This window comes from Lethenteron reissneri, chromosome 28 (assembly GCF_015708825.2).
Source record: "Lethenteron reissneri isolate LAM-NWPU_2019-01 chromosome 28, ASM1570882v1, whole genome shotgun sequence".
Lineage (NCBI taxonomy): Eukaryota > Metazoa > Chordata > Hyperoartia > Petromyzontiformes > Petromyzontidae > Lethenteron > Lethenteron reissneri.
In genome coordinates this window covers 3,422,938-3,450,054 of record NC_083806.1, presented here as the reverse complement: position 1 = coordinate 3,450,054, position 27,117 = coordinate 3,422,938, and the positions used below count along the sequence as shown (strand labels likewise).

Here is a 27,117-nt window from a genome sequence, read left to right as displayed (position 1 = left end):
CAGCATTGCTCGTTTTTTCAGCTTTAAGGAAGGTGTGAAAAAGTGAGTGATGCAACATGCACAAAAGTAGAGCGGCCGCTGCCGTGTCTTTGTCACCACAATGCCGTGACTCGGATTCGAACCGAGGTTGCTGCGGCCACAACGCAGAGTACTAACCACTATACGATCACGGCAAGCTACGCAGGCTCGCTGTTTCATTCCATACAAAGAGCTCTCTTAATCGCCTCTTATTCCACGTTACTAGTCACTCGCTGGGGATCTTTTCTACCTTTTCAGAATAGGGTTGGAAAGTTGATCAAAGTGTCAGGCATAACGTTGTTCTGTAAATAATATATCTGAAGACCAGGACATATATTTAAATGTACAGTAGAATCTCGATTCTCAATCGTGGATAATTAATCCATAAATAGACATTTTACGCGTATCTTAATGCCACAAACCACGAATATAGGTGTAAATCACCGATCGATGTGCATGCTCAGTGATAACACTTTCAGACTCCGCCCACTAAATGGATCGCAGAACCGGAGCACAATTTGTTCGGTTTAAGTACGTGACTTGTAATGAACATTTCCAAGAAAACAATATTTAACTGTTGCTAGATTATGAATTTGGCCTTAAGGGGAAATCCACGAGTTAGTAATTCATGTCAAATTCTCAATCGGACGAGCCCATTGAGTGAGTCTGGCGTGGTGCTGGAGGCGATCAAGAGAGCTCTTTGCCTGCAGGTGGAGTCAGTGGGCCGCGTAGCTCGCCGTGATCGTATAGTGGTTAGTACTCTGCGTTGTGGCCGCAGCAACCTCGGTTCGAATCCGAGTCACGGCATTGTGGTGACAAAGACACGGCAGCGGCCTGCGTTGTTTTATTGCCCTTGTTCATAGTGGTTAGTTTATTTTTCCACGTCTTTCTAGAAAGGTGTGCTTGTTTCATCTGTATTTTTTACAGGTAGGAACAATATGTTCCACACTGCCCACCATGGATTTTTGTCTGTCTGTCGTGCATAAATATATATATAAACAGCTCTTTCATTGGTGGAGACCTACTGCCGGGTACGGAGAGGGGAGGTCCCTAAGGGAAGAGGGTCAGGGGAGGGGCCTAAGGAAGGGGGGAGTCAGGAGAGGGGCCTAAGGGAGGGGGGGGGGGGTCAGGGGAGGGGCCAAATGATAGGGGGGGTGGTCAGAGGAGGGGCCTAAGGGAGAGGGTTAAGGGGCGGGGCCTATGGAAGGGAGGAGGGGCCGATAGTTAAGGGGGCTGGCTACCTGGCTGGCTGCCTGGCTACCTCAAGTCACGTGATCTTGTACACAGGTCGGAACAACAGGTTCCACACTGCCCACCAGGGATTATTTGTCTGTCTGTCGTGCATATTTGTCTGTCGTGCACGAATGCGCTGTCCAAAAAGTTCCTACCTGCCCACTCCGAAGGAACGTGTTTTAAGTCATAAAATGTAACTGCTGTCATCCCCTGACCCACACTCTGAACTCATCGAGCACCGCCGCCGCGTGGCCCAGGTCAGCAGCAGCGATAGGCGACTCCCACCATGCAGTTCACCGTTAGCACAGTTGAGAGTAAACTACTTTTATCATTTACATTGTTGATTTTGCAGGTGATATAAACATGGTAAATGACAGTTAATGTTGATGTTGACACTGAACAAGTTTAATATGTTTAGGTGATAACGCTGCCTCGCAGGGAAGGCACGCAGTACCCATAGCGTAGAGTAAGTATACCTAACTATATATAGCGCTGCGCCGACCTGTTCTCGCTAAGACTATACTTTCAGGGATCATTTCTATAGTTTCCAACTTACGAAATGGGCTCTAAAGTGTCTGGACCAACCAGCCCCGATGAGGAGTTGGAGCTGTGCCTCTTGAGCGCGAAGCCGGCTTGGAGTGCTGCTCACGCAGCCGCTCCTCGCCATTGATGACCGTTCCTGCCGCTCGCAAGGGCGGCGGGAGGGAGGCACAGCAAGCTGAGGGGTTGGTTTCTTTGCGAAGCAAAAACAGATCTTTCCACTGTTGGCATATTTGTGTTAAATATTTTGCAAATGCTGCTCCCCTATAGAGGCGTTCACAGTAATGTAATGCCATCCATGGGGCGGTCCTACCTGCCCACTTCTTTCGGAGTGGGCAGGTAGGAACTTGGTTGGACAGCGCATTCGTGCACGACAGACAAATAATCCCTGGTGGGCAGTGTGGAAGCTGTTGTTCCTACCCGTATAAGTGTCGTGTGTAGTCTTAGGTTTTTTTCTAACTACGATTATTTTGCTGTGCCTTTTTACACCTGATGAAGGAAGCTTGTGTTGCCTCCGAAACGTCGTGATTTTATATATTTATTTGCATGATTTATATTTATTTATTTGTTTTGCCTATGATTTTACCGACAAAACCTAAGAGTATGAATCCTTGCAGTCACGAAAACTTCAAATCTAGAATGTCGTGTGTAGGTTAAACGTTGAGTTTTATAAGGGCACCACGGGGTAACCAGCCCCCCCCCACCCTCCCCACCCAGCCCCTCCCCACCCTCCCCTCTCCACCCAGCACCACCCCTCCCACCCCCAACTGAATCACCTTAAGGCTGGGAATATTGAAAGAAACACGAGGCAAAAAGATCCGCTTTTTTCTTTTCAAGGCTTCCATTTTATGAATGGAGCCACCCTCCCCCAGTTCCATTTTGTAAATGAAACATCGCCCGTCTCCTCATTGGCCCGAGTCGCGGCGGTGCCCCCCCCCCCCACCACTAACCCCCCCCCCCCACCACTAACCTCCCCCCCACCACTAACCCCCCCCACCACTAACCCCCTTCCCCCCACCACCACTAACCCCCCCCACCACTAACCCCCCCACCACTAACCTCCCCCCACCACTAACCTCTCCCCCCCACCACCACTAACCCCTCCCCCCACCACCACTAACCCCCCCCTCCCCACCACTACCCCCCCACCACTAACCCCTCCCCGCCCACCACTAACCCCCCCCCCACCACCACTAACCCCCCCCACCACTACCCCCCCCCACCACTAACCCTCCCCCACCACTAACTCCCCCCCCACCACTAACCCCCCCCCCACCACTAACCCCCTCCACCACTAACCCCCCACCACCACTACCCCCCCCCCACCACGAACCCACTCCCCACAACCACTAACCCACCACCACTAAGCCCCCCAACACCAACCCCCCCCCCCACCACTAACCCCCCCCCACAACTAACCACCTTCCCTCACCACTAACCCCACCACCACTATCCCCCCCCCCACCACGAACCCCCCCCCCCACCACTACCCCCCCCCCACCACTAACCCCCCCCACCACTAACCCCCTTCCCCCCACCACCACTAACCCCCCCCACCACGAACCCCCCCACCACTAACCCCCCCCCCCCCACCACTAACCCCCCCACCACTAACCCCCTTCCCCCCACCACCACTAACCCGTCCCCACCACGAACCCCCCCCCCACCACTAACCCCCCCCACCACTAACCCCCCCACCACTAACCCCCCACCACCACTACCCCCCCCCCACCACGAACCCACTCCCCACAACCACTAACCCACCACCACTAAGCCCCCCAACACCAACCCCCCCCCACCACTAACCCCCCCCACAACTAACCCCCTTCCCTCACCACTAACCCCACCACCACTATCCCCCCCCACCACGAACCCCCCCCCACCACTACCCCCCCCCCGCACCACTAACCCCCCCCCCCACCACTAACCCCCTTCCCCCACCACCACTACCCCCCCACCACGAACCCCCCACCACTAACCCCCCCCACCACTAACCCCCTTCCCCCCACCACCACTAACCCGTCCCCACCACGAACCCCCCCCCCCACCACTAACCCCCCCCCCACCACTAACCCCCCCCACCACTAACCCCTCCCCCCACCACCACTAACCCCTCCCCCCCACCACCACTAACCCCCCCTCCCCACCACTACCCCCCCACCACTAACCCCTCCCCCCCACCACTAACCCCCCCCACCACCACTAACCCCCCCCACCACTACCCCCCCCACAACTAACCCTCCCCCACCACTAACTCCCCCCCCACCACTAACCCCCCCCACCACTAACCCCCCACCACCACTACCCCCCCACCACGAACTCACTCCCCACCACCACTAACCCACCACCACTACCCCCCCCCCCACCACCAACCCCCCCCCCCCACAACTAACCCCCTTCCCTCACTACTAACCCCACCACCACTACCCCCCCCCACCACGAACCCCCCCCACCACTAACCCCCCCCACCACTAACCCCCCCCCCACCACTAACCCCCTTCCCCCCCCCCACCACTAACCCCCCCCACCACGAACCCCCCCCCCACCACTAACCCCCCCCACCACTAACCCCCCCCCACCACTAACCCCTCCCCCCCACCACCACTAACCCCTCCCCCCCACCACCACTAACCCCCCCTCCCCACCACTACCCCCACACCACTAACCCCTCCCCCCCCACCACTAACCCCCCCACCACCACTAACCCCCCCCCACCACTAACCCCCCACCTCTAACCCCCCTCCACCACTAACCCCGCCTCCCCACCACTACCCCCCCACCACTAACCCCCCCACCACTAACCCCCCCCCACCACTACCCCCCCCACCACTAACCCCCCCACCACTAACTCCCCCCCACCACTAACCCCCCCCACCACTAACCCCCCCCCACCACTAACCCCGCCTCCCCACCACTAACCCCCCCCCCACCACTAACTCCCCCCCCCCACCACTAACCCCCCCCACCACTAACCCCCCTCCCCACCACTAACCCCCCTCCCCACCACTAACTCCCCCCCCCCACCACTAACCCCCCACCACTAACCCCCCCTCCCCACCACTAACCCCCCCCCACCACTAACCCCCCCACCACCACTAACCCCCCCTCCCCAACACTACCCCCCCACCACTAACCCCCCCTCCCTACCACTACCCCCCCACCACTAACCCCTCCCCCCCACCACCACTAACCCCCCCCCCCCACCACCACTAACCCCCCCCCCCACCACTAACCCTCCCACCACCTCTAACCCCCTCTCCCCACCACTACCCTCCCCTCCCCCCACCACTACCCTCCCCCCCCCACCACTACCCCCCCCCCACCACTAACCCCCCCTCCCCACCACTACCCTCCCCCCACCACTAACCCCTCCCCCCCACCACCACTAACCCCCCCCACCACTAACCTCCCCACCACCACTAACCCCCCCCCCACCACTACCCCCCCCCACCACTAACCCCCCACCACCACTAACCGCCCCTCCCCACCACTACCCCCCCACCACTACCCCCCCCCCCACCACCACTAACCCCTCCCCCCCACCACCACTAACCCCCCCCCCACCACTAACCCCCCCCACCACCACTAACCCCGCCCACCACCACTACCCCCCCACCACTAACCCCCCCCACCACCACTAACCCCCCCTCCCCACCACTACCCCCCCTCCCCACCACTACCCCCCCCCACCACTAACCCCTCCCCCCCACCACCACTAACCCCCCCCCCCCACCACCACTAACCCCCCCCACCACTAACCCTCCCACCACCACTAACCCCCCCTCCCCACCACTACCCCCCCCCCACCACTACCCCCCCACCACTAACCCCCCCTCCCCACCACTACCCCCCCCACCACTAACCCCTCCCCCCCACCACCACTAACCCCCCCACCACCACAAACCCCCCCTCCCCACTACTAACCCTCTTCCCCCACCACAACTAACCCCCCCTACCACTAACCCCCCCCCACCACCACTAACCCCTCCCCCACCACCACTAACCCCCCCACCACCACTAACCCCCCTCCACCACTACCCCCCCCCCCACGACTAACCCCCCCCCACCACTAACCCCTCCCCCCCACCACCACTAACCCCCCCACCACCACTAACCCCCCCCCCACCACTAACCCTCCCACCACTTCTAACCCCCCCTCCCCACCACTACCCCCCCACCACTACCCCCCCCCTACCACTAACCCCCCCTCCCCACCACTACCCCCCCCACCACTAACCCCCCCCCCACCAAACCACTAACCCCTCCCCCCCACCACCTCTAACCCCCCCCCACCACTACCCCCCCCCCACCACTAACCCCCCCACCACCACTAACCGCCCCTCCCCACCACTACCCCCCTCCACCACTAACCCCCCCACCACCACTAACCCCGCCCACCACCACTAACCCCCCCCCCCCTCACCACTAACCCTCTTCCCCCACCACAATTAACCCCCCCTACCACTAACCTCCCCCCACCACCACTAACCCCCCCCCCCTCACCACCACTAACCCCGCAAATCGGATAAACCGCACGCGGATAAACGACAGTCTGCCCTACTAAGATGAGCAGCAGTATTCCGATAAAACGTGGGACGAGCCCATTGAGTGAGTCTGGCGTGGTGCTGGAGGCGATCAAGAGAGTTCTTTGCCTGCAGGTGGAGTCAGTGGGCCGCGTAGCTCGCCGTGATCGTATAGTGGTTAGTACTCTGCGTTGTGGCCGCAGCAACCTCGGTTCGAATCCGAGTCACGGCATTGTGGCGACAAAGACACGGCAGCAGCCTGCGTTGTTTTATTGCCCTTGTTCATAGTGGTTAGTTTATTTAGCCACGCGTTTGCAGAAAGGCGTGCTTGTTTTATCTGTTACTTTTCTTTAAGGCAGAAAATGTAACTGCTGACGTCCCCTGACCCACGCCTCGTGGCCCTGGTCGAGAGGCGACTCCCACCATGCATTTCACCGTTAGCACAGTTGTAGAAAATTGCTTTTATCCTTGACATCGTCGATTTTGCAGGTGATATAAACATATTAAATTACATTTAATGTTGACACTGAACAAGTTTAATTTTTGAAGGTAGTAAACCTACCTAGCTGGGAAATCACACAGGCCCCATAGCGTAGAGCCAGTTTACTTGACTACATATACCGCTGCGCCGACCTGTTCTCACTAAGACTATACTTTCAGGGATCATTTCTATAGTTTCCAACTTACGAAATGGGCTCTAAAGTGTCTGGACCAACCAGCCCCGATGAGGAGTTGGAGCTGTGCCTCCTGAGCGCGAAGCCGGCTTGGAGTGCTGCTCGCGCAGCCGCTCCTCGCCATTGATGACCGTTCCTGCCGCTCGCAAGGGCGGCGGGAGGGAGGCACAGCAAGCTGAGGGGTTGGTTTCTTTGCCAAATAAAAACAGATCTTTGCACTCTTGGCACAGCCAGTATTAGTAGCGCACAATTTTAGATATTACTATTAAATATATTGCAAATGCTGTTCCCCTTTAGAGGCGCTCACAGTAATGTAATGGGCCGGTCAAACACGTTCCTTCGGAGCGGGCAGGTAGGAACTTGGTTGGACAGCGCATTTCGTGCACGACAGACAAATAATCCCTGGTGGACAGTGTGAAAGCTGTTGTTCCTATCTGCCCACCCAGCCCCTCCCCACCCAGCCCAGTCCCTCCCCACCCTCCCCTCACCTTAAGGCTGGGAATGGCGAAAGAAACACGAGGCAAAAAGATCCGCTTTTTCCTTTTCAAGGCTTCCATTTTATGAATGGAGCCACCCTCCCCCAGTTCCATTTTGTGAATGAAACATCGCCCGTCTCCTCATTGGCCCGAGTCACGGCGGTGCCCCCCCCCCACCACTAACCCCCCCCCCCCACCACAAACACCCCCCCACCACTAACCCCCCCCCCCACCACTAACCCCCCCACCACTAACCCCCCCCGCCACCACTAACCCCCCCCACCACTAACCCCCCCCCGCCACCACTAACCCCCCCACCACTAGCCCCCCCCACTAACCCCCCCCCACCACTAACTCCCCCACCACTAACCCCCCCCCCCACCACTAACTCCCCCACCACTAACCCCCCCCCACTAACCCCCCCACCACTAACCCCCCCACCACTAACCCCCCCCCGCCACCACTAACCCCCCCCCCCCACTAACGCCCCCACCACTAACCCCCTCACCACTAACCCCCCCACTAACCCCCCCCCCCACCACATCCCTTCCCCCCCACTACTAACCCCCCCGCCACCACTAACCCCCCCTCCCCACCACTAACCCCCACCACTAACCCCCCCACCACTAGCCCCCCCCCCCACTAACCCCCCCCCCACCACTAACTCCCCCACCACTAACCCCCCCCCACCACTAACCTCACCACTAACCCCCCCCCACTAACCCCCCCACCACTAACCCCCCCCCACCACTAACCCCCCCCACCACTAACCCCCCCCCCCACCACTAACCCCCCCCACCACTAACCCCCCCCCCCGCCACCACTAACCCCCCCCCCCACTAACGCCCCCACCACTAACCCCCTCACCACTAACCCCCCCCCCCCCCACCACATCCCTTCCCCCCCACTACTAACCCCCCCGCCACCACTAACCCCCCCTCCCCACCACTAACCCCCACCACTAACCCCTTCCCCCCCCCCACCACTAACCCCGCAAATCGGATAAACCGCACGCGGATAATCGACAGTCTGCCGTACTAAGATCAGCAGCAGTATTCCAATAAAACGTCGGACGAGCCCAATGAGTGAGTCTGGCGTGGTGCTGGAGGCGATCAAGAGAGCTCTTTGCCTGCAGGTGGAGCCAGCGGGCCGCGTAGCTCGCCGTGATCGTATAGTGGTTAGTACTCTGCGTTGTGGCCGCAGCAACCTCGGTTCGAATCCGAGTCACGGCATTGTGGCGACAAAGACACGGCAGCGGCCTGCGTTGTTTTATTGCCCTTGTTCATAGTGGTTAGTTAATTTAGCCACGTGTTTGCAGAAAGGCGTGTGTGTTTTATCAGTAACTTTTTTTAAAGTCAGAAAATGTAACTGCTGACATCCCCTGACCCACGCTCTGAACTCGTCGACTAGCGCCGCCTCGTGGTCCAGGTCGAGAGGCGACTCCCACCATGCAGTTCACCGTTAGCACAGTTGTACGTAAACTGCTTTTATTCTTTACAGCGTTGACTTTGCAGGTGAAATAAACATGTTACATTACAGTTAATGTGGATGTTGACACTGAACAAGTTCAATATTTGTAGGTTACCAAACGTACCTAGCTGGGAAACCACACAGGCCCCATAGCGTAGAGCGAGGTTTCCACACTACATATACAGCTGCGTCGACGTGTTCTCACTAAGACTATACTTTCAGGGATCATTTCTATAGTTTCCAACTTACGAAATGGGCTCTAAAGTGTCTGGACCAACCAGCCCCGATGAGGAGTTGGAGCTGTGCCTCCTGAGCGCGAAGCCGGCTTGGAGTGCTGCTCACGCAGCCGCTCCTCGCCATTGATGACCGTTCCTGCCGCTCGCAAGGGTGGCGGGAGGGAGGCACAGCAAGCTGAGGGGTTGGTTTTCTTCACCAAATAAGAACAGAATTGTGTTTCGCTCTCAGACAAGCCCTATAGGGGCAGGGGTTGCCACCCCTGCCCCTATGTTGGTGCTGTGAGCGATGTCTCTCTCCATCTGCCTGCTCCGCGTCTTGCGCAGGTATAAACCCCGACCTCCCCAACGACGACGGGCAAACGCCCCTGTTCATGGCAGCCATCACGGGGCAGAGCCAAGCGGTGGAGCAGCTGCTGCATTGTGGGGCCGACCCCAACCGGTGCGTGATGGCTCCGGCTCCACCGCACACGTGTGCATGCTATGCAACACAATGTGGATTTTTGTAGCATCTAGATGTGACCGCATGTTGAGATGCCGTCGATCATAGGTGCTTATGTGAGTCAATATAAAGTACAAAAAGTGGATTGGATCTACTGAACAGCAATAATGCCTTTTACCCATAAATCCTCATGAATTTAGTTTCAGTGTCCTCCATTTTGATGTTTGTTTGATATTTGTCCAATTAATTGAACAACGAGTTTGGCAAATGGGAGGAAATCAGATACACGGAGGAAACCCACCCACCAATACCCAGAGCTCTCCATAGATAGTTTCAAGATCAATTTCACTACTGTCATCGCCCAAGCAGGCTCAACCCTGCTGATGAGATCAGCCCCATTGACGTATCTCCTCGCCGGTGGCAAAGCCGCGATGCCGCCGGTGCGATGAAACCCGCCGGCCCGTCCCCTTCACCCGCAGCCGAAGCGAGGACGGCGCGACTCCGATGCACGCGGCGGCCTTCTCGGGCTGCGTGCCGCTGCTGCTGGCCATGCTGGGCGCCGGCGGGGACCTGCGGCTGCACGACCGCGGCGGGCGCTCGCCGGCGGACTGGGCCGCGGAGGCGGGGCCTCGCAACCAGAGCGTGAGTGAGACGGTGGCGTGCACCCGAGGAACCGCGGCAATCTGGGGCGTCTCCTCCGACTCGCGTTGCGGAGCGGCGGCTGCCTTTCACGTGCGCGCGGAGCGGAATGCCCGTGCCCTCGTGGGCACACACAAGGATGAATTTCAGTCGGCTCTGTCTACGGCTGTTGCTGCTGCTCGTCACGTGCCATGTACTTCAGTCTGTGAGTGACTGGGAGAAGATTCTTTGAGAAATTCAGCAAAGTAAAACCCAGGTCTCCTCCGGGAAGCATGTTTGCTTACTTCTGGAAACATGGATATGGGCAGCAACCGCGAGGAACCGTTTTGTCTGCAAACATGGCTCACGGTGCATGCTGGGATTCAGCCACTGAGCATAGGAGCAGTAAAAGCATTCATCAGCACGCCCGGTATTCCCGCCATTCTTTTAGCGGAAGGCTACCACGAAAGTGTAATGTTTCACTCACAGTTTAACACGTAGGCTTTCGCGACCAGTATCATGCATGATTTAGGTTCTTTGGGTTAGATCCAGTCAATATAAATGTTTCGTTAAACCCGCCACCACCCGGCACAGCCAATTAGTAAGGTTTGTCACGTGAACAGAACATTCCAATTTGTTACTAGTACAGCACACCAATGTGTTGGAGAGCAAATCCGAAACATTTACAATCTGAGTACGACGTTTCGCCAGTAATTACAACCAGCATCATGCTGACAGCCAGATTTGCCGAAACACAGTCTGCAGTAGCTTTGGTGTGATGTTACTTTTTGTAACCCTAATTGAGTTTTTCATGGCACAATAAAAAATTTGGCAAATATGGACCGTCAACGCCTGCACACAATGGCGTACTCATTTCGGATCGTCAACATCCATAGCGAAGCAGGCGGCGCCTGATCGCACGGTTAATACACCGGGGTGGCCTCCCGGATTCGAACCGCGGACCTCTGGCAAACCAAGCGGTGAATGTGCCATCGCTGGGCCGCGTCACCGTCTGAGCGTGTGTCTGGCAGGTCCTGGAGCTGCTGGGTCACTGCAGGAGCGAGATGCTGCGGCTGGGGAGCCACGCCACTGGGCAGACGCGCCAGAGCGGAGCGCCGCATTCGCCGCGGCACGCCACTCTCGCCATACCCCACTCCCCCCTACGCCGCCTCTTCAGATTCAAGTAACTCCCAAACGACGACAGCAACAACACGAGAGCCGATCGTTAATCTCAGCCGTTACGGTGGCGTTTGTAGAATCCTGCGCGGACATTCAGGAGCTGGTCGGTGGTCACCGAGTGGCAATTTATCGCAGGGGGCAGCAGGAGGAGCAGCAGCTGGGAGCCTTGGACGCACGGAGCCGCTCGTGCCTCCAGTCTTGAAAACCTCGGCTATGGGATGGTGAGGCTGTGTGGGATGGTGAGGCTGTATGGGACGATGAGGTTGTGTGGGATGATGAGGTTGTGTGGGATGATGAGGTTGTGTGGGACGATGAGGTTGTGTGGGATGATGAGGTTGTGTGGGATGGTGAGGTTGTGTGGGATGGTGAGGCTATGTGGGATGGTGAGGCTGTGTGTGAAGGTAACTCTGATCATTTTGCCATTCATGGGTTTTCCACTGGACGTTCACTGTTAGGTTTGCACGGGACCCAAGGGAAGCCTGGGGTACGCGGCGTTCCTTCCCATAATCCCCGAAAACGAGCTGTGCCACGACGAGAACGACCTGCACGTCTCCTACGCCAACGGGCCTCACACGCTCATGGCGGGGTGAGTCACGCTGGTGTCGCCTCAGCGTTGCCTTTGCCGTGCGCGGCTCAAATAATCGCAGAAGAGGGGATCGCCTGACACGGCCGCTCATCGTTGCAGTTTGGTGTGGAGCGGGACCAAGGTGACCGTCCGGGACGTCCGGCCCGAGGGAGAGAAAGGCAGGGCGAGGCGTGTGGCGGACCTGCTCGTGGCTGAGCAGGAGGCCTACAGGTGGGGACGCAGCCGGGGCGGTGAAGTCCACGGAGACGTTTGATCGACCAATATACGACTACTTTTTTGCGGTTGACGTTTTGGGCCGGAGTGACGCGCCTGACGACGTCGACTACGTCGCCAACCGCCGTCCGTCGCGACGGTTTTTTTACACTCGGCTGTTTTTGCTTTGTCCAATCAGTGGAGCGATCGAACCAGGGTAATCGGTCGCGCTCAGCCACTCCCTTAGCCGGGTGGTCCCGGCTGGTCGCCGCCAGACACAACCGCACGCGTAATAGTTCTGCTGAGTGTGCATGCCGTGCGCGTGTGTCGTGTCTCCAGGGGCCTGTGCTGTCCTGAGCTGCTGCTGCTCATGGGAGTCAGCCTCGTGGATGAACTTCGTTCGCCGAGACTCGTGTTCGAGCGAGTCCGCCTGGGTTCCCTCTACTCCGTGCTGCATGAGAGGGTGGGCGTGCGTGTGTGTGTGCGCGCCCCTCTCGCCCATAGCTTGTGCTCCTCAGTCCGTCCGTATCATTTACTTAACCAGAAGATTAAATAACCCACTGAGGCATTACCTCTCTGTTTTACAAGTGCGGCCTGGGTTACAGAGAGCAGCAGCACGTGGTGCTGCACCAGTGGATCATTGCACTGCACTTGATGTCGGGGCACACTGCTCTCACGAGCGTCTTTAAAGGACGGTAAAACCTGCGGAACAAAGAGCTCACTTAGATACCAGCATACGCTGTGGAGCGCGAGATTGGAAGCTTGGTTAACTTAGAAAATGCTACAGTCTGGTGCCTCATCATGGCACTTGAGTGATGGCATTGTAATATGGCTCCTCTAAATTTGAATACAACATCAGTGCAATGATGTCAAAAGACTGCTATGATAAAAGGTGGCCTTGATATTTAAAGTAAATGTTTTTCTTATGGACAAAGCTTAAGACCCATGTTGGACAACCCAGGACACGTGGAATGAAGGCGCATATCCACAAGATAAGAACTGTTCAATATTTCGGCTGCATCTTTCTCTTCGGCAGTGGTCCTCAACGTTGTTGGTTTGTCGGTCTATCCGCGTGTTGTGTTACCGCAACGTAACGCAGACCTTCCCGACGCACATTGGAAATTTCTCCTGCACGGTATCCATGCCGCAACCTGCACCCTCCATGCCACAGCCGTGTTGAGAACCACCGCTTTGAGGCATCGTTCATGCCGTACGTAACCCGCGCATCTTCCTGAGCGGCGTGGCTTTCTCTCTCTCCGTGTCCTCTCCTCCCGGCCGCACAGAAGCTGGACTTCCCCGTGCTGTGCTACGAAACGATCCTGCGGCTGCTGCTGCAGGTGTGCACGGCGCTTCGGTTCCTGCACAATCGTGGGGTGCTGCATGCCGGGCTGTCCTCGCACGCCGTGCATCTCGTCTCGCCCGACACCGCGAAGCTCTCCGGCCTCGAGTACGCCATGCGCAGGTGCGGCCTCCCCCCGCGGCGGACTCCTCGATCTCTCTCTTCGGACCTGCTACGCTCGGAGTGGGACGGAGCGCCGATCGCGACCAATCGTTAGGCTGGCGACGCACGCGCCCGGTCGTCGTACGCGAGAAACGGTCGCGTTACGTTTGTCTGCGTTGTACATAAAGGGTTCTCGTGACCCCTGCAGTCGTTTGTGATTTCAGCCGCACTGCTCTGACGAATCGTAATTCATACTCAGCGAAGGAACGGTGGTGCAGTGGTTACCACGCTACAGTACGAAACCAGTGACCTGAGTTCTCCTGCGACGGCTAACATCGATGGCGTGCGATATTCTAAACAGTCCGGGCTGCCTCCGACCCCCCCTCCCACCTCGCCAGTGTGGTCAACTGCTTTTTGTGTTTAGTTTGTTGTCCTTCCCCGCACTTCCGATTAGCACGGTTGGCTACGTGCGGTGCGAAATAAATTAAACTTACACACACACGTAAAAAGACAACCCCCATGACCGGAACGGCGTGGAGAGGCCTTTGTCCAGCAGTGGCTTGACGGAGGGGGTGGGGCGGTAAACATGGGGCGACCGCGCGGAGGCGGTGGCGAGTGCTGAGGCCGTTGCCGTGCGGTTGCAGCGAGCCCGGGGGCCGGGCGCGGCCCGGACGGCTCCTGCCCTCCGCGCTGCACCGCTGGCTGCCGCTGGAGGTGCTCGAGGGCAAGAACATCAGCGCCAAGTCCGACGTCTACAGCTACTGCACCATCGTCTACGAGATATTTTCAGGTCCGAACGTTCTTATTTATTTGCATCAAGGTCCCAGTTTTTTGCAAAGTGAAAGCAAATAAATTAACAGAAATACATGAAAGAGTGCAACGCTCGAGGTGTGGAACAGTGCAGCGATAGAGGTCGTGGCACACGCCCGATCACGTCCGATCTCACAAGCTAAGCGGGGTTGAGCCTGGATAGCGCTTGGTTGAGCGATCACCATGCATGCCAGGATGTTAGAGGCCGGGGGTATACGTGGTGGACAACAGAGGGTGGTGCAGAATCTCGTGTCTCTTGTTCACTGAGTGAATAAGTGTCTTGAGACTCGTGGAGGCTGTCCTGGGTGAGCGGAATGACTAAATATTGGAGTTGTGCACGGCCACGTTCATCTTTCACGCTGAGACGTTTCACATTGACTCGATTTTAATGGGCAGCATTGTCAGCCAGGGACAGACGTCTGCTATGGAACCATTACGGCGAACAATACAAGGCTTTATCTGATGGAACGAGCCGTTGAACACCTGGCATATGGGCCTCGCCACACTCTCCTGTTTGGATATTTCCTTTCACTTTTGTGTTAGAGCTGTGCGTTTTGTTGAGTGTCAGGAAAAGGATTGTGTGCACTGGGCATCCATTGCCTGCGGCGTTTACACTTCATCAGGCTCTGTCACAGCAAGGTGTTCACAGGGTGTTCGATGAGCACCCAGTGTCATGTTTTGAAATGCCTTCCACCTGATGCCGTCAGTGTTTATGCATCAGCTCCGTCCGTCTGGCCGTCCGTGACGGGGAGGGGGTCCTGTAGCTCCCGTAGCGATCGCGCAAGATGAACGAATCCTTGTTGCTCCTCTCGGCGACGGCGCGAGACAGCGCGAGCCGGTGCGTGGCGACGGGCAGGCTAAGCTCCCCGTGTCGTCGTCCGCAGACAGCCTGCCCTGGGCCGAGATCGACGATCCATTTGTGAAGAAGCTCCTGATGTCGGGGCAGCAGATGCCTGTGGAGCGGTCCTTGCCGGAACCGTGGCTGGACGTGGTGCGCGCGGGGACGATCGTGGCCGTCCGGGAGCGCTCTCTCGCCCTGAGCGAGGTCCACTTCACCCTGCGCCAGGACTTGGCGGTGCGGTCCGGCGGCACCGGGCACGGCGCGCCCACAGCGATACGCGTCTCTTAGAACTCGCCGTCACTTTGCGAGATCGTTTGCCTTCTGCACGTGTATACGGGCACGCGCACTGTGTAGAGCTATAAAAACACACGTTCCATAAGCCTCATTGCTTGGTTTGGTGATAGTTTTGATTTGCACCAAGAGTTACCAATTGTGTGTTTATCTTGCGTCACCAGGAGTGGCACCGCGCGCGGCCACCGCCCGCGTCCCGCCGCTCTCCGCTGAGCTCGCGTCCGCCCGTCGATACCCCACCAGCCGCCGTCTCTCCGTCTGAGGGCGGCTCGCCAACTCTCACCCGGCCTCTCGCCACCGCTTATCGGAGCGACGGGGATGTGGGGATTTCAGCCCGCGACGTCACGGACGCCCCGGGCCCAACGAAGCAAGCCCGTCGTGCCGCTCTTCGGTCTGCTTCGGCCGGGCGAGCGGCCGAGCTGGGGTCAGCGTCCGAGCCTGGCCGACGCGGAGCGAGGGATGCGCGTGTGGAGCCGGGCAGCCAGAAGGGACGACCGGCGCCCAAGCGGTCCGGCAGAACCGGGGAGAAGCCAGAAGGAGATCTGGAGGGAGCGCGCGTTGGACGCGAGGCAAGCGGGGGTCGCCGAAAGTTCCGCGCGTACAACGTGCCGCGTGGCGTGGAGTTTGACGTGAGTTTAGAGTCCAGCTCTTCGCAGGTGGAAGATTCAGCGAAAGAGGAGGCAAGTCCTCGGCAGACGTGGTCGCACGCCGACGCAAGAGACGGCCGCACGGAAATCCGTTCCATGCGCAGAGACACGGTGAGCCGCCCTGAGGTGAGCTCGGAAGCAGAAGGCGGGTTTCAGTGGACAGCGGCCCAGCGGAGCTGCCCCTACGACGACGAGGAGGAGGACGATGATGCTGGAAAGATCGGGGAGCGTCCATTCGGAGGGTGCAGGAGCGATGTACGCGATACCACGAGACTTGTGCCGCACGCGCTCGGCACCACCACCGCGATGTTGGAGCGCCGCTACGAAGCCAGCATCGGTACGCTGGGGGATTTGGTGACCCACGACGGCCGTCACGACACCCATGCGTCCGAGCAACACCACGACACAGAGTCGGAGTGCGAGGGTAAGGCGGATCAAGGGATTCACCAGAGGGCTGCCGGAATGAAACCGAGGCAACAGCAATTTGGAGACACGAGCGGATGGAAATCATTTCCGGCTGCAGAAATTCACGCAAGCGAACCGAGAAGTTCGGCGGAGCCCAGCTTCGGGCCACCGCTCGGCAGTGCAGCCGATCGCCATCAGGCCACCGGCAACGCTCCGGCTTGTATCGACGAGGTCGACCGTGCCGTGACCGCGCGCTACGAGACGTCACGGAGAGCGGGAACGCAGGTCGCAGGGAAGCTGGAGAGGAAGGGCGACCGTGGGAAGATGGCGGTCACAGTTGACGTCGCTTCGCTGATGGCCGTGGCTCCTCCGCGGCACTACAGGCCTCCTCCGCAAGGTGTGTCCGTCTTGATCGCGCGCACGGTCGTTTGTGTAGTCGGATCGTGATGTGGATCAGAGTAAGCGCCTGGTGTCGGTGGTTTTACTTGGTGCTTGTATGTTCACTGGTGCAGCGGTGCTCGTCAAGCAACCACGGCTCAACCAGTGCGCTCGTGCCGTCACCGCCACGAAGCCCCTTGACTGCCCTGCAGCAGAGCCAGGGGCTCACGGGGAGGTAAGCGATGTGTGCAGAGGCTTACAGAGTTTCATTAGTTGCATTGTCTGTACACTGCAAATGTTGCTCGAACGTAGAGTTTCCGTGACGTCATTTTAAATGTTTAGCCTGATTTCGGAAAGAATTTCGATTTGTAGATTAGACAAATGAGATGAGAGGGGAGAGGCAGGAGAGTGCGTGGAGGGGAGTAGAGTGAGATGAGAGGGGAGAGGCAGGAGAGTGTGTGGAGGGGAGTAGAGTGAGATGAGAGGGGAGAGGCAGGAGAGTGTGTGGAGGGGAGTAGAGTGAGATGAGAGGGGAGAGGCAGGAGAGTGCGTGGAGGGGAGTACAGTGAGATGAGAGGGGAGAGGTAGGAGACTTGAGTGGAGGGGAGTAGAGTGAGGTGAGAGGGGAGAGGCAGGAGAGTACGTGGAGGTGAGTAGAGTGAGGTGAGAGGGGAGAGGCAGGAGAGTGCGTGGAGGGGAGTAGAGTGAGGTGAGAGGCAAGAGGTAGGCGGTAGCGAGTCCACGGTTGAAGACGTTGCGGTTGACTTGGAAGTCAACGCGGCATCTGATTGGAGGAGGCATGCGAAGCTTGGGACGAGGGTCTCGCGTGGACGGGCGAGCGTGGAGACTTGTGGTGGCGCCGTGGCCCACGTCATCGTCGTTGCAGGCGCGAGGGACCACGCACGTCTCGGAGTGCGAGCCCAGCTCCCTCGTGGACGAGGTGTACGTGACGACGCAGCGGGGAGAGAGCGTGGAGAGCGACACAGAGAGCGAGGAGGGGATGGCCTGGCCCCGCGGCGATGAAGGGAGCGACGAGGACAACGATGAGTTGGCGCTGACGGAGGAGGAGCCGCGAGACGACTCGCCCGTGAAGCAGCTCTTCCGCAACTTGCGCGACGGGCACCACCACGCCGCGCCAGCCAGGTCTTGCAGGTAAAGCCCACACTGTACTTACTGTCTGATATCAGCCGGAGCTTCCCGGGGCTGAACTATGGAAAATATTTCCCTGCCTGCCCCCCCCACTGCCCCACCCCACCCCCTGGTATCGGAGGAGATGTCTCTCGCCCTTGAGCTCTGGCCGTGTGTCGGTCCGTCCGCGCCCCCCGGGTGCAGGTTCATCTTGCCGTGTGATGCCGTGGAGCAGCCTGAGAGGGACACCCAGGGCCCCTCTGCACGCCACGCGTCTGGGGCCCCTCGTAAACCACCGCGCGAGCAGGGGGCTCGGTGCACAGGTGGGTTGCGTGCGGTGGTCCGTGTCTGGTGCGTGCGCCACACACAGCTGGTGTTTACCCGCCTGTGATCCTGGAAGATTCGGGGTCACGCAATCAATGCCTTCTGCGTTCTCTTGCATCCCCAAGTACGAGTGAATTCCGGCTCAAATGAGCATCAAGGCGGTGCTCATCTCCTGCTTACAGCCCTGCAGAACCAGTGGTGGAAATTCCACATTTCTAGGACAAGCACTGTTGACTTCCCCAGAAAGTGGTAGCTATTTTATCGACCCCGGAGGAATGATGAGCCGAGACAACCACCAACGAACTTACAAGCTTTGGATTGTCAGCCGCTCGCTCTACCGCTGAGCCACCCGGCCGGTTACGGTTCTGAAAGCGACCCTGCCGTGCACATGGCCTCCGTCTGTTTACGGAGGGAGGCCTCAACAAGGGCAGCGGTTTGAATAAAACGTTTGGGCAGCTCTGCTCCACATCTTGCAGCTTGTTTGTTAACAGCAACTGCAGCTTTGGAAGTGTTCAAAACCACTGCAGATGCTGATAACCTCAACGTATTGAGGACCCCGACTCGGCAGGTGGACGTTACCGCGAGTGTTACTGTGAAGCTCGCGCTGAGAGCCCCGTTGCGTGATTACGAGGAGTCAAAATCTCCGACGGGTTTTCGTTTTGTACCGCGTGCTGCCGTGAAGCGGGACCGCGAAAACCTACGGCCATTCTGACGCCCAGCAGGCAGAGCGGAGACGGACGCAGGCGGGGAGGCGGGGACCGTCTTCCCACGGGCGCCGAAATCGGGCGAGGAGGAGAAGCCAGGGGGCTCCGCAACCGCGTCGGTAAACACCAGAGGAGGCGGGGGGGGGAAGGCGGCGTCCGAGCAGGGCCACGCAAACTCGGCCCCATGGGCCTCCGGGACGGGCGAGAAGGGATCCGGGCCGCCCGCCGGCAGCGTGGGGGAGAGCAGCGCGCGGCGGTTTGAGGTGTGGGAGGATGAGGAGGAGCCGGAGGTGCGTCAGGAGGCGAGCCCGGAGCTGGACGACAGCTTCGTGACCAAGAGGCGCGGGCGGAACACGCCCGGCGTCGTGGCGCAGGCCGGCGTCTCCGTGAGTAGCTACGGGCCCAGGGTGCTTGGAGCCGGGCAGGGGCCCCGCATGGCAGCCGCGTGGCGTGCAGTAGCCCCCTCTTGACGGGTCGATGAATCGTTACGATTGAAGGTCGCGATTCAATTCGCGTTAGAATTTGTTCGACGAATGTTCTTCCATCTCGTTTGTATTGTTTCTTGTTTACTCTGTTTCATTTGAACAGTTTTCTTCACTCCATCAGCCAAAATGTATTACTTGTGTATCCAATTGCATGCATTGGTAAAATAATAGATTTTCTCCGCACACGTGAATTGATGCGTGCATTAAGAGCGTATGAATCGATTGTAAACAATGCATCGTTACAGGCTTCGAAAACAGGCATCACGGTTGCACTCGTCGCTGCGCAGTGTGCACATTCACTCAGCTGGCAAGGACACGGGGCGAGTCATTCATTTTGATTCCAGAGAGTTGCTGTGCACGAGAGGGAGGGGACGATGATCGATGAGTCCGAGTATTTCACCCCTGAACTCAATGCGAGGTTACGTCGCGCCCAGTTTCTCCACCGCCTGCAGAGCCCCGTCGCCAGCGTGGAGGTGAGAGGGCCCACACATTTTGCATTATCCCTGCGCTTGTTTTATCTGGGCCACCCCTCCGCCTTGTTAACCGAGAGACCTCCGAGAGCCGACTGCACGATTCCTCGAGACAGTTGATTCGGTGTGACACAGCCGAGGCGTTCGCTCTGCGGGTCGTTGCGCGCCTGTGTTGGGAATTTCACCGGTGATCGCGCGAACACATCCGCAGGATTTGACCAGCCCCCAGCTGCGGCGCCAGGGCCTGGTCCCCCCCATGGCGAAGGGCGCGCAGCGCCGGGAACTTCAACAGGAGCATGCCGACGGCGCTGCTGCTCTGCACCGCGCAGGTGGATTTCGCTTCTTCGTGCACTTTGACTTCTTCACCTGCGATTTTCTTTGGAACATTAATTGATTGGAACATTAATTTGAACCGGCAGCAAGAGCAGAGATGATGCCTGAATCTTGTTTTCTGACCGAATGTTCAGAAGAGGAGGATGAGGAGAGCGAGGGGTCATCGTCGGATGAGGCCGGGACACCACGACCTTCTCTCTCGCCCAGCTCAAGGTCGTCATTTGGGGTGTAGCGATGAATCGGTTTTTAAAGTAAATTATTAATTCTTTAATTAATTTGTGACCCGAATCTTGGCAATTCATCGAACCGTGTTGGGAAGTGAATGCTTACAGGCGTAGTAGTAGTTAGCATGTGGAGAACGACTGTAGCATCAAAAACGACTGTGGCGGCATCGTGAGCATTCGCAAGCAGCTGTATTATCACTACACTTATTTCGAGCACCATATCTGTGCATGTATGTTGAACGTCTTTCGTACCGTACCTAGCCAGCCGTGCTAATCGGAGGTGCAAAACCGTGGGGAATAATTGGGCATAACACGAGAACCTCGCGCGTCGAGTAAGGATTAAGGAAAGCAAGGGAAGCGACTGTGAGGTCGATGTCCAAGTATTGAGTTGAACACAGATTTAGACGAGGCTTTGTGCCTGTCATGGACTGCGCGTCTTGCCGCCCCCAGGTCGCTGTCCGACACGTGCGAGCTGTCCCTCATCGTGCGTGACGCCACGCGGAGCCAGGCCCGCGGCCTCTGCTTGTCGCCCGGTGTGCCGAGCCCGTCTTGCCGAGCCGCCGAGAGCACCCCCAAGCAGCCCGGTGAGAGCCGCGGCGTGAGTGGGGCGCCCGCCGCCGCCGCCGCCTCCAACAGCAGCAGGCCCCGGCGGAGCAAACCGTCCATGTTTGTCTCTTTCCCAGCTTTGCGAATGACCGCGTGTTGGAGAGTGGCCCGTGGAAGGATGCATCACAGAGCTACTTCTGAGATCCCTCAGAAGTAGCTCTGTGACCTCGTATGCGCACTAAAGGAGGCAATGCCCCACACATCCCGCTACAGCGAGATGTCCGGCGCGTGGCGGCAAAAACTTGCTGCAAGGGATCAAATTTTACAATTAAGTGAATTTTTTTATTATTATTATAAAGTACATTTTTTTTGTGAAGTTATTAATGACCAGGCTGAGACCACCTACACTTAAGAAGCTGGTGGATCATGGACAGGTGAAACTCGGATTTGAATTCCAAATCTCAGTAATGCCAGCTCAGTATGTGACCCCCCCCCCCCCCCCCCCACCTGAGCCAGCTGCCCACCTTCACTCGATCGTAGCTTTCATCCTGCGTTCCTTTGCGAGTGCATCGTCACCTGTTATCGCCGCTTAGTCTGGTTGGTCCATTTCTCAGGTTTTACCACCTCCTGTGAATAAGACATACTTGGTGTAATTAATACACATCGCCGTGTTTGTTTAAGATTTCATTAAGGCAAATAAGGACGGTTGAAGATCGCGTTGAGTTAGGGTCGCCCCTTTGGTCTGCAGCCAGCAGCGACGCAGCGGCGAGCGGCCGGGAAGCGCTGGAGGACACGTCGGTGTGGAGGAGCTTCGGTGATGAGCCGCCCGACAGTTTCACCGCGCCTGCCACTGCCTCCACGCGCCAGGCTCCGCCAACCATGCCAGTCGTGTGCAGCAGCGACAGCAGCGGCGGTGGCAAGGACTGGAACACACCGCGATCGGTCAGTTCTGGGATCGGTGCGGCTGTGGCAAGCGATCGCTGTCGGAGTCAGGTGCCAGCACTTGGCAGCAGAAGTCATCTTAACGTTTCTGCATTTTGTGAAAAATATTGTTGGGCGATTTTTTTTGTGTGAAGTTAATTCTCCGCGCAGACTGCCCGGTCGGGGAGGAGCCGGATGACGCCTGCAGAATCGGACAAGATGGACGCGGGGGCCACGCTGCTTCCTCCCTCGGAGCCTCGTGCAGGTGCGAGGCTTTCACCGCCACGGGCCGTGTTGGCGCACGGTGCCGCTCTGGACGAATCTCACCCCCCAGTCGAACCGAGACCATGAAACGCGACAACTCATGGAGTCGCCGCCGGGGGGCCGAATGGTCACACGTTTAGCACGTAGCGTTCAAAAGAACGTCCCCATCGTTTGTTATGTTCTGACGTGCACAAGCCTGTCCCTCGCCGCCTTTGGCCAACAACTTGCGCCCAGTGACATCGCCCGCTCGCACGGCCCCCTCGCGTTGCCCGTACCGTCTCGTCGGCGGCACGTGGTGTGCCCTAAAATACACGACCTGAACACCGAGCGGCTCCAGTAGATTTGTATGTAGGCCGTGCATCCCGCGCTGTAACATTAACATCATGTCCTCCCTCCGCAGCCCATGGCGCTGCCGGGCGTCTGCACCGGGACCGTCCGGGGGGTAGCCCCTACCCCGCTGCCCCCGCTGCGGACGGGCTTCCCCGCGGGGGCCCGAGCGCGTTGCCGGGCAGCGCGAGGCCGGCTGCGGCCCCCGGTGGGGGGCGTGAGGCCGAGGGAGACGCCGAGGTGGAGCAGCAGGCCGAGGAGGGGTACGAGACGGCGCACTGGGCCGAGGGTTTCTCCGGCCGCGCACCGGCGCCGTCCTTCATGTACGACACGTGCAAGGAGACCCCAGGCGAGTTCTACTCGTCCCCCGCTCGTCACCCGCTCGACCCCCACGCCCACTCACCCCCGCGCCCACTCACCCCCGCGCCTGCCCCACCCGCACAAAACGGGACATCGCGTACCGCTTGAGTCTGTGTTTTGCACGTTTTCGAAATGAAACGTTTTGCATTCGCGACAAGCTCACTCCCGCACCGTCCCCGTGCTTGACTCGTGGGAGTCTGTGCGATGCAGGGTCGTTCGCCAGGACGTGCCAGTGGGGATCGACCGACGACGATGACAATGGAAGCGAGATGAAGACGGCGTCGGCTCCAGGCGAACGAGCAGATGGGACGACCAGGGTCCCGGCATCTGATACCGACGGTGCCGCTGGCGGAGGCGGTGGAGAAGGCGGAGAAGACGGAGAAGACGGAGAAGACGGAGACGGTGTCGACGAGACCGCGGGCGAGATGGTGACGGCCAACGCGCCGGACGAGCGCGAAGTCGAGGGCGGCACGTCCGGCTCCCAGCCCAGCGACAGCCGCAGCTCGGCGGACGAGATGAACTCGGCCTTCCTGAGCCTGGACACGACGGCGGCGATGGCGAGGGAGAGCACCTGGAAAGAGGAGGTGGAGTCGGAGGAAGAGCCGGTTGGCCAAGGGGCGGAGGAGGTCCCCTCCCACTGGCCGGCAGGAGATGCAGCGGAGGCTTCCTCGCGCGCCAAGCAGCCGCACACGGTCTCCCCGAGCCACACGGCTGCTGCTGCTGCTGCTGCTGCTGGAGGAGGAGGCCATGATGGCGACGACCATAGGCCTGAGCGGGCGTGGCCTGTGGTGGTCACCGAGGAGGGCATCAGGTACCGGCACACGCCACCAATGACTTTTACGCAGTCAGCAGGCCGCCTTCCATTCTGATACTGCGCTGGCTGTGGTGCACAAGCACAAGTAACTCAGACTCGGCACGTTCGTCAATAACACTGCACTGAAGAGGAAACACGGAGAGGAGGTGACGTATGTCGCAATGGCCCGTCTTCGTGGCGGAAACATTTGATCCTGAATATTTGTCCAGAACGTCGCCTGTCGTCTATTCTCTCCACTTCAGGGCCCTGTTGTTGACGAACGTGCGTAGTTTCAGTTCGACGCGCGTGGTTGTTCTGTGTTGGTGTCGTGCGATCGCCGTGTCCGCGCGCGTTGGTTGATCGGCACGCTCCGTCTTGTTGAACGGACCAGGGCTGGCGGCGCGACCCCCAGCACGGCTGTGACCAGGGCCCCACAAGAGGCACAGCAGGACAGGGACAGCCTCGAGGAGGACAGCGGCTCGGGGTGAGCGTCTGCGAGATTTGTGGCGTAGTGAGCTTGCGAGCAGACAGACTCACAGCCCATAACAATATGTTTTACCATTTCTGGAAATAAAACAGCTGTGTTAAGATGTTAAATCACCAAACAGAATCCTTTTTTAAGGAATCCTGTCTGCATCAACCACACGTACTTATGGTGAACATGCAAACAGAAAACATTCTCTGATAATAATATATGCATTACCTTTGAAACTGATTGGTCCACACCAGAGGCAGCTTTCTTTAGAGCCGAGTCTCAAAGTGCTAGACCAGAGAACGCCAAGAGGCAAACACAATGCACCATCAGGGCATTGAGAGCTCGGGGTGAGCAGCTACAATATGGGACCTTTCTTGCCAGTACCAGCCTCACAGCCTCTTGCCGGCTTTGCTACGCGCCCTCCACATTGAGGGTGCCAAATGGTGGGATGTGCAGCGGGCAGTTCTTGTGCGACGCCTCCATTTGTCTCGGCGGCGCTCCTATCACCTGCGCGTGACTGGCGAGGACGCGGTTTGCTCCTGCGGTCGTCGTGTTTAGCGGCGAGGAGGAGGAGGAGGAGAGGGGCGAGAAAGAGGCGCTACCTTCCAGTGGCGATCCGCCCGCCTCGAAGGCAGCGGACGCGTCGCTATTGCCGCACTTCACGACTGCCGGTACCAGCTGTGTCCATTCCCGTGTGTGGGAACCGTCCACGCAATCCACATTCCCACCCACCACTGCACACACACCCCGCACACAGACTAAGATCCCCCAAATAGCCGAAACAGACTGTTGGCAAGTGCTGTTAGCGAGCACCTATGGCACACGAGGGGGGTGGGTGGCAAGCACCACGCCCGGCCGCCTTTAGTGGCAATGTTTACACGTCATTTGCGGCCAAGTCGACCTAGGGGAGGCCCAGGGCTGGTTCATATAATCGTCACTGGTGTTGGTGGCCATGAGCAGGAATCTAACTCAGGTTGCTGGCTTCGTAGCGCAGCACGTAAACTGCTACACTATAGCCTCCCCCACCGCACACACACCCACCCACCACCCACGTGCACCCACCACACACCCACCCACCCACGCACCACACACCCACCCACCCACCACACACCCACTGCACACACTTTTTGAATGAAGGACAGTACAGACTTCACTGAAAATCATAGCAGTACCTGGTTGTGTGGCTCAATTGAGGACCCTATTAATACACAGTGATCGAAACACCCGCACGATGGTGTAACGCAGGGAGATATTATTTGTTTAAATCTATTAAAATTATGAACAGCCCAATTGCACACATTGCCCCTTCCCCATTACTCAGCGCACGGTGCACACCGCGCGCTCTGCCTTCTCACGCTCCCCCTGAGCAGGTAGCATCAGCTCGGAGCCGGCACGGGTGGAGACTCCCATCCAGGGGGCCCAGACTCCACGCCAGACTTAAAGGTAGTGGCACTGCTCCGCACATCCTCACGCAGGCTCCTTACCCGCAGCCCATCCTGGGGAGATCGAGAAACGTGGAGACGGGCCAGGTAGACCTGGAGGATGGGTGGACCTGGAGACGGGGAGACTGGGAGACATGCAGAAATTCTACAGGAACTGACAACGATTTTAGTGAACTGAAGGCAGTTGTAAAACTGAACGTTTAAAAGCGCAGTGCCCGACGAACATTAAACGTGAAAAAAGCTCCCATGAATGTTTCATGAACATCTTTTATTCCAAAAATAGACGCAACTTTTGCAAATCGGCACTATATTTAGAGCTGACGTTTAAAAATTATTTTTTCAGAAATAAAGTTTGGCATTTCGAGACTTTTATATTCGTCAAAACATCAGCTGATAGTGTTTGCGTGCGGTAACAAATCTCGTGCACCGTGCCCTGTCGTCCCCAGAACGAGGGGTCCGGACCAGGCTGCCCGCACCGACTGTGATATGACCGCGCCAGGGCCCTGACCTCCCCCCCCCACCACCACCCCCTCACCCACTCACCCACTCACCCCACCTCCCGTCCACAAATCGCCAAGCGACAAGGGTTGCCACCTCTGAGGAACTATAAAATTGGGACACATCGTCCGAATATGTGTTCCAATTTTTGACGCGTCCCAAACATATCGGTCCTGTAACGCTTTGTGGGGAAAGTCATCAGTGCTCGTCTCTTGGACACGCTCGCTCGCCCCTTCCAAAGGAATGTAGAGTTTACACGACTGGCCCAGGAGCTGTAAATAGATGAGGTGGTGAGGAAGAATCTCGCAGTCGGCGAGGGGCGCACGCAGGGGACATGAATCGACTGGAGTTGGTTTATTGCTACTCAACTCACGACTAAGACCCCGCGAGACTCGTAACATCCCGGGAAGAATCGCAGACTTCCCAGGACAGTGTCCTGGGGAAAACCAAGACAGGGTGGCAACCCTCGTAGCAATGGCACCTCGGCGCTGAAAAGCAACGTTGAATATTATAACGTTACAAACAGCGAAATAAAACGTTCGCATGCGGTTGAGTTGCAGAACCGTAGTCTTGAGTTACAAAATATTGGAATGGTGACCCTGGCCGAGGTTATTATGATGCAGATAAAATGTGTATTTCGCCGGCGTAAAAATTATGGCGGCGGAGCCAAACGTTCCATGAATATCGTAGGGGCAGTAGCAGCAGCTGGGGGGGTTAGGCCAGGCGGTGCGGGAGGACACAGGGGGGCTTTAGTGCCCTCTGTCAGCCGTGCCCTCTGTGCCCGTCCGAGAGAATCCATCCCACGACTGTTCTCTCCGAAACCGCC

General features: G+C 58.2%; 1 protein-coding gene and 7 non-coding genes across 8 annotated transcripts; 7 read left to right on the top strand and 1 right to left on the bottom strand.

Moving 5' to 3' along the window:
• Window positions 1–101: 101 nt before the first annotated feature.
• TRNAH-GUG (transfer RNA histidin (anticodon GUG)) lies at window positions 102–173 on the bottom strand. Its single transcript has one exon. It is a non-coding gene; the product is annotated as a tRNA-His (tRNA).
• A 580-nt stretch (window positions 174–753) lies between these two features.
• On the top strand, window positions 754–825 carry TRNAH-GUG (transfer RNA histidin (anticodon GUG)). Its single transcript has one exon. It is a non-coding gene; the product is annotated as a tRNA-His (tRNA).
• Window positions 826–1,764: 939 nt separating this feature from the next.
• On the top strand, window positions 1,765–1,978 carry LOC133349014 (small nucleolar RNA U3). Its single transcript, XR_009755878.1, has one exon. It is a non-coding gene; the product is annotated as a small nucleolar RNA U3 (small nucleolar RNA).
• A 4,496-nt stretch (window positions 1,979–6,474) lies between these two features.
• TRNAH-GUG (transfer RNA histidin (anticodon GUG)) lies at window positions 6,475–6,546 on the top strand. Its single transcript has one exon. It is a non-coding gene; the product is annotated as a tRNA-His (tRNA).
• Window positions 6,547–6,958: 412 nt separating this feature from the next.
• On the top strand, window positions 6,959–7,172 carry LOC133349001 (small nucleolar RNA U3). The gene has a single exon (XR_009755866.1). It is a non-coding gene; the product is annotated as a small nucleolar RNA U3 (small nucleolar RNA).
• Window positions 7,173–8,624: 1,452 nt separating this feature from the next.
• On the top strand, window positions 8,625–8,696 carry TRNAH-GUG (transfer RNA histidin (anticodon GUG)). The gene has a single exon. It is a non-coding gene; the product is annotated as a tRNA-His (tRNA).
• Window positions 8,697–9,140: 444 nt separating this feature from the next.
• LOC133349004 (small nucleolar RNA U3) lies at window positions 9,141–9,354 on the top strand. The gene has a single exon (XR_009755869.1). It is a non-coding gene; the product is annotated as a small nucleolar RNA U3 (small nucleolar RNA).
• A 1,987-nt stretch (window positions 9,355–11,341) lies between these two features.
• TEX14 (testis expressed 14, intercellular bridge forming factor) lies at window positions 11,342–27,114 on the top strand. The gene is made up of 25 exons (XM_061561827.1): window positions 11,342–11,410; window positions 11,542–11,627; window positions 11,862–11,992; window positions 12,092–12,202; window positions 12,524–12,647; window positions 13,468–13,646; window positions 14,270–14,415; window positions 15,320–15,510; window positions 15,732–17,016; window positions 17,132–17,232; window positions 17,884–18,149; window positions 18,330–18,448; window positions 19,169–19,539; window positions 19,983–20,111; window positions 20,320–20,437; window positions 20,576–20,654; window positions 21,116–21,249; window positions 21,960–22,153; window positions 22,304–22,397; window positions 22,797–23,072; window positions 23,294–23,894; window positions 24,268–24,360; window positions 24,910–25,022; window positions 25,722–25,794; window positions 26,240–27,114. Exons 2-24 carry the CDS (start codon window positions 11,625–11,627, stop codon window positions 25,790–25,792), a joined length of 4,929 nt encoding a protein of 1,642 aa, XP_061417811.1. The 5' UTR covers window positions 11,342–11,410; window positions 11,542–11,624; the 3' UTR covers window positions 25,793–25,794; window positions 26,240–27,114.
• The last annotated feature ends 3 nt before the right edge of the window (window positions 27,115–27,117 follow it).

Coding starts and splice junctions, on each gene's coding strand:
- TEX14 (XM_061561827.1), top strand. Junction 14,416..15,319: donor CGTCTACGAGATATTTTCAG/GTCCGAACGTTC, acceptor CGTCGTCCGCAG/ACAGCCTGCCCTGGGCCGAG. Junction 15,511..15,731: donor CCCTGCGCCAGGACTTGGCG/GTGCGGTCCGGC, acceptor TTGCGTCACCAG/GAGTGGCACCGCGCGCGGCC.